This window comes from Chamaea fasciata, unplaced genomic scaffold (assembly GCF_029207755.1).
Source record: "Chamaea fasciata isolate MVZ Bird 193981 ecotype frontalis unplaced genomic scaffold, bChaFas1.0.hap1 SCAF_1, whole genome shotgun sequence".
In the NCBI taxonomy this organism is placed as follows: Eukaryota; Metazoa; Chordata; class Aves; order Passeriformes; family Sylviidae; genus Chamaea; species Chamaea fasciata.
This window is the reverse complement of record NW_027094086.1, coordinates 110,131,479-110,144,338: the sequence shown is the minus strand read 5'-3', so window position 1 is coordinate 110,144,338 and position 12,860 is coordinate 110,131,479. Positions and strand designations below refer to the sequence as shown.

General features: G+C 37.3%; 1 protein-coding gene across 1 annotated transcript in view; it reads right to left on the bottom strand.

Moving 5' to 3' along the window:
• Window positions 1-12,860, bottom strand: part of MRPL3 (mitochondrial ribosomal protein L3) — a 28,076-nt gene that overhangs the window by 6,543 nt on the left and 8,673 nt on the right. Inside the window, exons 6-9 of the mRNA XM_066193485.1 lie at window positions 11,709-11,769; window positions 4,403-4,511; window positions 2,620-2,697; window positions 1,548-1,625 (exon numbers count right to left, since the gene is read on the bottom strand). Of these exons, the coding sequence (XP_066049582.1) occupies window positions 1,548-1,625; window positions 2,620-2,697; window positions 4,403-4,511; window positions 11,709-11,769 (326 nt within the window). The remainder of the gene's footprint in view (window positions 1-1,547; window positions 1,626-2,619; window positions 2,698-4,402; window positions 4,512-11,708; window positions 11,770-12,860) is intronic.

Sequence of the window (12,860 nt, the reverse complement as noted above, 5' to 3'; positions counted from 1 at the left end):
AACTCTTACTTAAGAGAACTATTAAGATCAAAGAATGCAGTCTGGGCATCAAACATTTCTCATTTTTTCAGCTACATTATGCTGCTTGTATGCATACATTATAATTTAAAATTAACATCCTAAAATAAATCCCCATTTAATTAAATTTCAGACTGACATAGAGCAACCAGGTTCATGCCTCAGGATTAGGAAAAAATACTTTGAACACAGTTAAGAAAAGGTCATTCAGTCCAATATACAGATGAAAAGCCAGCCCAACTACACTCTTAATTCTATGTAATTGATGTCATGGCCAGTAATTTTGCAGAAGTTGTCCTAAAAACTATTTTTCCTGGACATCTCTTAACCAATTTTCACTACATTGGAAGAGAAATGTGTAATGTATTCTCCAGGCTTAGGCTGGAAATTAAAATAAAAACACTTTAGAGATACCTTGCCTGGGGAAAAAAGGCCTTATTTGCTGTGAGAGAAACATCATTTTTCTACGGATAAAACACCTATTTGAAAGCAAGGTTGCTGTATGTAAAGCCCAGTAGCTGGAGAGTTCTGCTCCACAACTAAGAGACAAAAACCAGATGTCCACAGTAAAATAGAAGATAAGAAACTATTTGAAAACACCTGAATTTGATGAACTCTTCAACTTTTCAAGTCCTGAACTGTTTAATCCCCTGCAATACTTCCAAGGATTTAAAACTGTCAGATACACAGGTACATTCATACCAAACTCCTTACAGTCCCTCATAGCAAAGACATTTGGTACCTTGCACTCTATTCAGTCAGAATGGAAACAACTTCCTCCAAGTAAGTCGTGTTTGCAGGTGTGTAGAATATACGTAATTAAAAAGAAAAATCTACTTTGAAAACTACCCTTAAAGAGCACTTCTCTTGCTTTGATGTGAATTATTTACATTGTAAGAACACTTATTAGACCCTTCATTGTTTCAAGACTGACTACAGAAAACTGAAGCAATCTCCATAAAATTCAAAATTAATCCTGAAGACTGTCACAGAAAATACCACTGGCACATTTATACTGATTCCAAAGGGAACTCAGATCTTGATTGTGAACTCCAGCTGTCTCTTCCTGTATCTCAACTGCTTCTTGGAAAGGTAACTGCTACTGGGTACAGGAATGCTTTAAATAACCTCTAAAGCAGGACTTGCTGGGTATCTCTGTTCATGAATACAACAAATAACACTCTGGAAATGTCACCACCATGTTACAGGCTCATGTTAGCATTCAAAGGGAATGGGCACAGCCTGGAGACCTTCCACAGGGTTCAGCAACTGTGCTGAGCTATCACAAGGTACATGGGTGCAAACCTAAGAAGGAGCCATTTAGGGTGCCCTATTGAGCCATTAAGGGTGCCCCCTGCCCCTGCTGATCACGCTCTTTCACAGATCTCATTCCACTGCCCTTTAATTCAACAGTGCAAGATTTGTCAGAAGAAACTAAAATTGCATCCCACCAGTGTTTTTCCATCTGTAAATTGATTTGGAGAGAGCTTAGGAGTCACCAATACCAGTACTGAAAGTAGCAAACATACCTTCACCAGACAATTGGTGTGACCTGGAACAGACCCATTTACATAAATAATGTCATGTTTTGTATTGATCCTCCACACCTAGGAGACACAAACAAAAAATCCAACATTAAGGCCGGTGTAGAGACTATTCCCAGTTTTACAAACAGTAGCCCAGCAAAGCCCAAACTGAGTAAAAATGTTCTACACAGGCCTAAACTTGCCACAAAACTCACTCACATGCCACTCTGGGTACAAAGTTTCCTAATGCAAGAGGCTGAAACAGTTTGGAAGGGCTGGTGACCAGGCTGTATTTGGTGAAGCAGCTCTTGGTTCAGTGTAACACCAACCAAAGCTCCTAGGTCTCTTTTCCCTCTAACAGCAACGTGTTGAAAAACATGAAAAACATCACAGGTGACAAAGTAAAACAAATGTCCACATGAAAATGTTCCTGTGACCATGCTGACTTTTTAACTCAATCAGGTGCTCAACTGAATACACACATATTCTGCTATAAAAAATTAGTTGTAGTAAACTGAGAACAGCAGCAGCACTTTTTAGCAAACTAGAGGTCATTATGCCTTTTGTGCAAACTGCAGAGGTTGCCTTCAGAGACAGAGTTGCTTTAATAGCACAGGAGCTGCTGTAGCTATGCACAAACCAGAATTGGGTCAGAAACTATGACCCCCTTTTTGAACATGAAAGTGAAAGGCCATGATCAAGTTAGAGCTTCAAACAACTCAGATTCGGGTTGGGTAGGAACGATGGGATAGGCATGGAGACATTAACTGAAGTCATCAAAAGCCTGATTGCTTTCCCTCTTCAAAGACAGAAGTCAAGAGATGTAGGGAAAAACACACTGGAGGTGGAAGTATCACCCGAAATCCCAGCTCTCATGGTACCACAAACACACAGGATGTTCAGGTAAGTTATTTGCAACCCACAAGAGAACAGGAGAACACATGTGCTGCTCTGGTCTTTCCAGCTTGCTTACTTCAAGATGCTGCTGTCTGGATTCTGGCAGGGATGACACACAGGACACCATTGCTTGGCAATGCCACCACCTTATACACACACTGGTATACCCAGAACTCACCTTTAAGCCAAAAGATGTCCTGTAGATGTTACCCATTTTACCAGGCAGTTTCTTTCCACAATAAACTTTGGCAGCTTTCTAGATAAAAACAAGGCCAAAACCACCATGTTAAGTGCAAGAGGTACACTTACAAACTCAAGTGCTGCACCAGAGAAAATATGCTGATATTTCTAAGGCTGAAAATATATAATATCAAAAAAATGTAATCCTGATAAGCATTTTAAATACCTCCTGCCAGAGATTAGTATTTACTCTGCATGTGTTCTGAAATACTTGACCACAATCACAAAATTTATATATGAACACACACACACACTGTAGCTTCTCTCCCCCCCAATCAAAAAGTCTTTACGCTAATGTCAATCAGATCTTTTTTAACATGTGTATTCTTGAGAATGAACTTTTTAATTCCATTCCCCAGTATTCCTTAGTTTCTGTACCCCGTTTTTGGTTGTCTGGGCATAAGCTGGACAACAAAGGTGGGGGAAAAAAAGGCACAAATAAGCACAATAATTTTCAATTTTACACAGTTATCAAGGGATTTGTACCTTGTGCCTCTCTGTTATTCATTAACCATACTTCTTGGGGTTTTTCTTAACTCTTGTGAAAACCATGACTTCAGAAAATCGGTTGCAATGCAGTTCTAGGGAGAGGATTCTCTCCTGAACAGTCCTGGATTCCAAAAATGTCTGATATGGCCAGCCATAAATGGGAAAGTACTATCAAAGCAATGTTTTTCCCGCTGCACCCTTTCACCTTGTTTCCTTCCCATCATACATATTTCTAATACCATTTTTCATTCTATGTACTTTGTGAAATTACATGCAACATTACTGCTTAGGAAATTCTAATTTAAAGAAAAGTAAAAAGTGGTTATTTTGTAATGATGAACACCATCTGCTAAAATCATGTTCAGTGTTCAAATATTTAGATTCTTCAGTGAAAACAAGTGCCAGCTGTCAAATTCTTTTTCCAGCTGAAACTGAGGACTATAGATCAGTAATGCATGCTTTTACACCTTCAATTACTCAAACTTCATTTACTGTTGCCAATTTGCTTTTACTATTCTCTTGAGCATTATTAGTCTTTTTTTATACTTTAAGTTCTCTAAGAAATTTACAGACAGTTCATGTTCAGTACTATGACTCAGTTGATCTTAATTAGTATACAAAAAATTCTCTTAATTCAGTCTAAATATTGTACAGCCTTTATAAGACAAAGTCTAAAATTAACCTGCTCAAAGAGCTTTTATACTAATATTATTTATAGTTTGAAATGTAAACATATGATTTCTTACTCTGCTTAGAAATGCAGAGAAGCTTACACACTTCAGGGAATAATTCCCTACTAAATTATGGGGATCAGTTCATTAAGCAGCTACACATGCCAGGCAAGGTGATAAAAGGAATCAGGGTTCCAAAGAACAGTACAATATCTGCAGGATAAAGTAACAGGCAAATCCTTTCCAATCTATAAATGCTGTGATAAAAGCTTCTTAGAACCCTCCTTGAAGTATTAAGACTATTCCTCTCACTATACTACAAAATATGCCAATTATAGCTCAGTTAACATATGTGCATTTACCAGCAATGCAGAATATTTGTAAATCAAGGCCTAAGAGAACAGCACTGCTCCTTATCGAGGTTTCTGAACTTCCTTTGCTGCTGGGATTCCCTGCTAGCACAGAGCAGATGTGGCAGCTAGCTACTGTACATTTGTTCAGTTTTAGTGAGCTGTTCTAAAAACACTGAAGAATGTTTTAGTGGGAAATGAGAATCCTCACATTGGTAGATATGGCTCCAGGTCGTCTGTGAGTTTTTGTCTGGCCATGGCTTGCAGGCTGACCTTTAAATCCCCATCTCTTCATGACACCTTGAAATCCTTTACCAATTCTGAAAACGAAAATAATTAAGAAACAAACCAGGGTTAGTCAGACATAAAGTTTCTAGCAATAACCAACAATTTCATTCAGGCTTTTCATTTTTTTACCTTTAACAACACCCAGCTTAGGGAAGAATATACTGAAATAAAAGCTGTATTTTATACCATAAACATATTTTAGCACAATGCTTAAAAACTGCTTTACAGAATAAGAAGCACTAGAAGAGAGTCAAATAGGCAAGAAGACTAACATAAAATGCTCCTTGCTGTGATTGTCCTCAATAAAAGTCACCATAATGAATCTGTCATCGAGTGAGCACCAGAATAAACAAACAAAAACCCAGATAATACCATATACCACAACTTAATGTCAGGCCTAAGCATCGAGAGAAGAAAGCAATGGCTACTTAGAAGGAACATTTCTTTTCCACACTACAACAAACTCATCTCTTGAGAGCAGCTTTGTGTTTAATGACATGGAATCCCCTTGATCCGTACTCATCCAACAAATAAGTTCTAAAACACGGTACCAAACAAAATATATTTTCAGAGTCCATGTCCTTCATCTTTGAGCCACATGACAGCATTACTGGCTTTGGAATTCTCTATTGACTGCAGACTCAATAGGAAAAATCACCTTACCACTGCACAAAGGAAAAGTCAAATAAAGGGTGTGTTAAACTGGCATTGTCAGTGTCCAAAAGGACAGGTCTGACCACAGTGTTTATGGCTACACTGATTAATAAATTTAAACTGAAATTGGCTCAGTTGGTCCGAGCATGGTGTTCGAACACCAAGGTTGTGGGTTCCATCCCTGTAAGGGCCTTTCACTCAAGGAACTGGACCTCGTGATCCTTGTGGGTCCCTTCCAACTTAGAATATCCCGTGATTCTCTGATTTAGCAAGAGAATCCATTTCCTCTGATGTACAGAAATCCTTTCTCTCCTAATGCACTTCACATAAAAAAATAAAAACATGTATGCACTTTGCATCTAAAATAAAACTGGGTATGAGCATGCACAGAGCACTCTCTATGCAGGAACTGCACTTGACTGACTCCCTGCTCAGCATTGCCATGAAAAACTACAGAACACACAAACACAGAAAACACCAACATTAAGAACAACTAGATTCTTTCCTCTTCCCACTTGATTCAACTCTCCTCTAACTGGTGTCCTGGTTGCCTTGAACGTATCAAACCAGAGTCAAAAATAGCCATAAAGGAAGACTCTCTAAAGCCACAGAACTGTAAGGGAACATGAGCTCTGCAGTCACGGTGTCTGTCTCCTGGCCTTCCCCTTCCTGGCTCAGAACCTACGGGTCAATCCCAGTTAAATTTGGCAAAGAAATGTGTAATTGTTTGAGTAAAAAAGTTACGGGTTAGAAGCTCCTATTTTTAGCTCCTTTTATTACAGCTAAGAAAAAGCTAAAACTTTAATTAAAGTGGTGATATCTTCCTTTGACCTGCCAGCTGGCCAGTCATGCAAGTGGTTGTCACCAGCAAGACAAGTCCTTCCAGGCCAGCAGACAGTGGTGGGACATGAGGATATGAAGAGGGTCAGGGCCGTAAGAGGAAGCTGAATGAAGGCACCTGTGGGAGGGAGGACCTGGGTACCTGGGATCAGGACATAAGACAGGAATCCAAAGAATGCAAGGCTTTGTAACACCCCTTTCTGAGAGAACCAGCTTATTTTAAAAGATGGCAGTAGTAAACAGCAATAGTCGTAAAAAAAGGTTTGAAAAATACACTTTAGGAGAGGCTCAAAACTTGTGTTTTTCTGTCTTCATATTGCTAGGGCGCAGTAACTATGAAATACATGCAGAAACTAAGCTATAGGAAAACTCATATCTGTTCTGCCAAAATGCTATTTTTTTCTTTTAAACTACCTATTACTAGCCATGTTTTTCAAGCAGATTACTGCTGGCATCTCTAGCTAGAAGATGGACTTAGCAAAGTCTCCAAAACCAACTGCAAGTGGGTTGCAGCTGTGCAGTCAACAGAGCAAGCAGATAAATTCTCTCTTTAAATGATGGGGCACAATGATAAATTCTTTAGCTGCAGAAATGTCCTTGCAATTCAGAGAAAACCACACAACCATAGAAACCTACCATTTCTAAAGTAAACACTACTGTCAAACTTTGCCAAGAAAAATAAATCTCTGATGTCATGAAACCACTTCAACATTTCATTCAGCTTACTCACTTTTTAGCATAAACAATTTAGAATGCTGTCAACTGTGCTTTAAAAAATTAAAGATATAAATACTTCATACATGCAAGAGAGGTATTTAAAAAAAAAAAAAAAGAGTTTAGGACGTCAAATATTGTAAGATACCTTAAAAGAAAAGGTGATTATATCACAAGATAGAGTTGCTAGTGTTTAATGATTCAAGCAATAGGGAATGCTTGGTTGCTTCTCGGTCCTTCCAATTACACATGTATTTTCTGTGAATGAAGACTCAGATTTTACAATACTAAACCAGACTAAACAAAGAGCACTCTGGTAAACCTCAAAGTTCTCTTGCATCATTGTGGCATATGAAAACAAATCTTCAGCCTCTGAAATATTCTGCCTAAAGTCAAGGAAAGAAACCACAATGCTGAAATTAAGAGTACTTTATCATGTACAATGCTTTACCATCTATCATTTTTCATCATATTAGTTCAATAACGCTTCAGATTTTCATTTCTTTTTTGTAAAAATCACTCAATTACCTACAAGGACACTTTACTCTGACTTTTTGACATTAATTTCCTATTTAAGACTCAGCCATCATGATTAAAATAATAAGAAGCAGCTATAGGGTTTTTTTCATTTTGGAGCTTTTTACTTTAAAAAAGAATAAATGATGTGTAATGTTTTTTAAACACATGCCAAGAAGACAAAGAATTACACTGTATATTGCTTATTTGACTCATGCTCTATCTGAAATAAAGCTGGAACTAGAATAAGAACAGAATAAGATTATCTAGACTGAATGTAAAGTTTAAAATAAAGTAAGGAACTACCAGCATCTGGTTTCTAATAACATTTAGAACTGGTGAACTAGGCAGTTAGTAGCTCAGCCAATATACCTCAAGCATTCTAAAGAACAGTATTTTTCCAGCCTAAGCTGATTTGAGTAAGATCTGTTTTCAGACAAGTGGTGGATTTCTCCACTATATGCAAAAAAAATACGAGTACATTTTTCGTGATCCACGATTTACCTGTAATTCTAATGCAAATATTTTACATTCTTCCCATCATATGAAACTCAATGTGCTTTTGAAACTAATGTTTATCTCATATAAACAAGGAAGAGAACTCAAGATGCATGCTGTTCAAGACATATCATGGTCAATCAGAGAAGGGTTTAACTGCCCCCTTTGCCCTTCTTAAAAATTACTCGGTGTCCACACATTCACAAGTATCACCAAGAAAAGAAGAACAATTATTGAAACTCAACTTAGCGAGTGGAGATTTTAAAAAAGCATTAAGATCCGTCAAAGCAGGATGTTAATTCAGTACTATATATTAATTTAACGGAATAAATAACTAGAATCCACTCAGAAAGAATCCAGTTTGCTACAGTATCTGAAATATGATAACCAAGAACCTACACTGAAGTAGAATGTTTGACATCCTTCTTATTCTGTTGTAATATCATGCTAAGACATCTTCTACCTGTTGTCTTGGTTTGAATCAAGGGCTATATATTTTTAATGTTCTACCAGTAACATTAGACACCATATCTGAACACAAAAGCCCACATGCATGAGATTTATAAAACTAGATTTGAAATGTAGAATGCCCCTGTTCTTCTGCAGATGCAATTTAGTGATTTAGTTTAGCTGGCTTCACTGAATGATTCCCAGAAAGTAATCACAGGGAGCAATGATGATACGAAAAACTAAGACAGGCAAGAGTGAAATAAAAGGAAAATAATCTTTCTGTAGAGTTAAAAATAGAGTTTAATTACAGTTGCTCTGGTCTCACCTACAGGAAAGCAGGTGTTGAGGTCAACCACCTGATTCTGTACAAACCCTCATTTTCCAGGTTTGATACAAGTTAAATGCCAGCACCTAATTAGAGAACTTGCATTTAGAAAGCTACTGGAATAAAGCACTCTAATTAAGCAACAATTTATTTGGCTAGTAACTCTTCAAATGCAGTTAATTTAAAAGAGCATTATTTCAATGTCGCAGGGGAGAAGTACTCCAACTACTTATGCAGATAACTTTGGGCAAATGGAGGGTTCAGATTCAGACCCAGATTACACTGTTAATCAAACAAAATTTAAATAAACCATAAACACTCCAGACTCACCACTCTAATTCTAGCCCATTTGCAACAAAACTACTGTTAGCTTCTTCTTGGGTGTGACAAACTTCTGATGTTCCTTACCACCTTCACAGTAAAGAATTTCTTCCTAATATCTAATCTTAACCTACTCTCAGTTTGCAGTCATTTGTCCTGTCACTACATGCTTTTATAAATAAATAGTCTTTCTTACAGGCTCCCTTCAGGTACTGGAAGGCTGCAATTAGGTCACCCTGAAGCCTTCTCTTCTCCACGCTGAACAATCCCAGTTCCCTCAGCCTTTCCTGACAGAGGAGGTGCTCCATCCCTAGAGGGGACCACAGAGTTGGATGCAGTACTCAAGGTGGGGTCACAGGGCTGCAGCCTGTGAGAGAAGCGTTTCTGGATGGTGTTACGCATTTTAGCTCCAAGATTAGCAGGGCTAAACTTAAGGATTGAGCTTTTAAATTGCTAAAAATAAGTACTAAAGAAAATATTTCAGCACTATAGAAGACTGACAGAATGCAGACACAGTGCTTACTCTCAGTGCTCTAAAAACCACTCATACCATGATGAACAATTACAAGATTTCAAATAAAAATGAAGTGCATACGTGAATCTAACTGAACCCTCTTATTCCTGTGAAAGTGTTTTTCTTTAGAGAGATATAAATAAATAAAAATATTTCAAAAGACTTTGACAACAATTATTTGCATGGAAGATTAAAAGAAGATAGTCATGAAACCTCTCCCCCTACATTTTGGCAACCAAATGAAGAGGCTAACCCAAGACTTCTGAAATGAAGTTTGAATTTTGCTTACTTATAAGAAGCATATTTTTTATTTACATTTTGGCAGTAGGAAGCATACCAAAGGATATCTTGCTCATCTGAACAATTAAAAGTTGGTAAAAGATTAAAATATCCATCTTATTCCACTATATTATCTCCTCAGTGAGGTGACATTAGTTTTCTTTCTTTCCTTTTTAAGGGACTTATTACAATTAATCATGCTATTATCAACAGCACTGCTATTTTCATCCACATGATTTCTAACATTATACACTGTGGTGTTTCCTCCAATTAAAGAAAATTACTGTCAAACTCAAAAATGCAAAGTACACGTTCATGTAAATGTATTTTTAAAAACTTTACTTGTCAGCATGTTTTTAGGAATAACTGTTTTTCCAAGTCCATAATGGTTTGAAACAGGAAAACCCAGGTCCTCCCTCCAAGTCCTTCCCCAGGTTGGATAGGACTTTGCTGGATGAAATTGCATGGAAAAAAAGTAAAAGAATAAAAGAAAAACTGAAATTTAGTAACATAAATTAATTCTTGCTCAAGAGCTAAGGGAACAGGATAAATGAAGCATTCTAAAGAAGCAGCAATCAGAATGTGAGCAAGCCACAGAAAAAGGTTAAAAATTTTTGATATAGAAAGATCGGAATGATTAGTGAATCACACCGACAGAAAACCCATTCCACCCTTCTCTTTAGTTAAAGAATTTAAATCCTTCCTTTACAGAAGGATTACAAGAAATATGCTACCAAATCAGCAGTACAAACACACAGCTAATTTCTGAAATGGGATCATACAAATATCTGGAGAAAACATATTAGAAATGCAGAATTACAATCTAGGATGGATTCACTGAACAGGACCAAGAACCCAGTCCGTTTTCAGCTTCCTAGTATTTTCAAATGCTAAAAGCAAGACAAAAATCAATACCCTGTAGCTGTTCACCAGTATCTTCTATACTGCCAAAAAATCCCTTTCCTCGTTCTTGGAAAAACTCCTAGAAAAACAAAGCTTTTCTGCATTAACAAAGACCGACACTTATTCTCTATTAAATGACTGTATTACTAATGATCATGGGCTTTGTTTTGCAAACAAGCTGTGGTCTCTTACAGGATGCTCACTGAATGCAATTTAGAAGCAGAATGAATAATATGCCAGATCTAAGTATTGCATAATAAAGTCTGACATGAGAAAAAATACTAATTCCAGTCAATTCCTTAAACTGTTTTTTTCAGTAAGAGTGCCCTCACAAATATAGCGAGGTGTAGTGCTATTAGAATTGAATGGTGGCTGGTTTCCCCATATATACAAAATCCTGTGAACAGTATTGGACATTTACAGGTATTACACCTTACATGTGAGCCAAGTGCAGCTGGGTACTATCTCCACTGCAGAGAAAATAAAACATGCAATGGCAAATATTATCTTGGTATCATGACACTGAAATAGGCAGACAGGAGTTCTTTAGGCCAGGGGAAATCACAGATGTACTACAAGAGCCAGGACCAGTCTTTGCCACAAGATGACAGTTTTTCTTTTGAACACCCTCTATTATTTGAGCATTTGCAGTGGTCTGAGAGGAAATTACGCCTCCCATATTAAAGTAAAAGATCTTAAGCCACTGCTGGCAAGGACATGAGCTGGAATGTGAGAGAAAAAAAAATTAGACAGCTCTGCTGTACTGCTAAATGTATTTACTATCATTTTGCTATCCTATCAGTCTACATCTCTCTTCCCATCTCTTCACCAAATAAAAACTAAACAGTCTTTTTGGGAACCAATGCCTTTCAGCATTTATTCTCCATTTTTACATACTAGAGATACTGCACTAAAGATCTCGTTGCTCATGCTAATCATGGACATGTGAGAGAACACAGGCAGAACCTCAGCCTTAACAGTACTAATAATCTACCTGCCTTGCTCAAAATCAAGAGTAAACCTCATCAAGAAACATAATTTGATATTTTTGACCCAATGAGTGAATTAATTTCCTGTCACTACCACTGCAGTTGTATTTCAGCTTTAGTGAGCCGTGGGTTCAAGCCAAATTAGGGGGGGGGGGGGGGGGGTGTGTGGAAGTCAGCCAGTCTCTTTGAGAGAGATTGAAGACATGACAAATCCTCAGGCACCTACGTTTTTGCAGTAACATCCACAAACTGCCCGGGGCGGAAGTGAGCAGCATACAAAGGAGTACCTGCAGGAGGAGAGGAGAGGAGAGATCATGTTCAACTCAGTGCTGAAATCCTCAAACCACCACCCAGCCATTTCCTCCAGGGTAGGTTACAGTCACAGGAAACAGAACTTGTTATTTGTATCTTATTTGTTCTTCTTTATGAAGCTCACTGACTGAAACAGATGCTTTGTATTTACTATTTAAGCACACTTCTTAGGATATAACCCCATTTCAGATGAGCAGCAAGGAAAGGTCAAGGCTCTACTCAGACACATTGCCCTTCATACACTGCCAAAGCCCAAAGTGCCTAATTAGTTAAGACTCATAATACATATGTTTAGCAAGAAAACAGAATATGCTGTACTTAGAACTTCACAAGGTGGAGGGTTTTTTAAAAAAATAAAACAAACCAAAAAACCAAACAAATCACAGAACCTCCCCACTTACCATCAAAAATGGGGTTAAATTTTTTTTTGTAACACTTCCACTATTAAGACATAGTATTTCCAAACTGAAATCTGTGGCAAAAGTAGAGCTTTCTCCACTGGGGAATTGTCTACATGCTAACCTTTAGCAGAAACAGTGCTACTGTAGGTCAGTGACATCACTCACCTCACTGTAATTACACTAATTCCTTAAATACTTGCAGTATCAAAATATTAATTTTAGATTTGTTTTGTCTTCAGTGATTTCTTTTCATTCAAGTGCAAATGTTCTTTCATTAGCATCTTAAAAAAACCCAACAAAGCAAAACTGATAATTTAGTTCATTATAAATGAACTTTAATCTGAAGATCCATGTGGCTGCATATTTCAGTTTGCAGTCTGTTATACATCCACTAAAAAAACTAAAACTTTAATTGCTTCATGTTTTCTCAATTGCTTTCATGCTTTCTCAAATCTGTATGAACGCAAACTGAAATGATGTAAACCCCTCATAAGTCTCAAACAAAAACTTTCATGTTATTTCCTGTTATATTTACATAATCCACACATTTGGATAACTGTTCAATGACACAAAACCATGCACACAAAGGATGTTATGTATAAAACACAAACACTGCAAAACCAGTTTATCAAAAACTTGCAATTCTGCTTTACCTCAAGTTATTG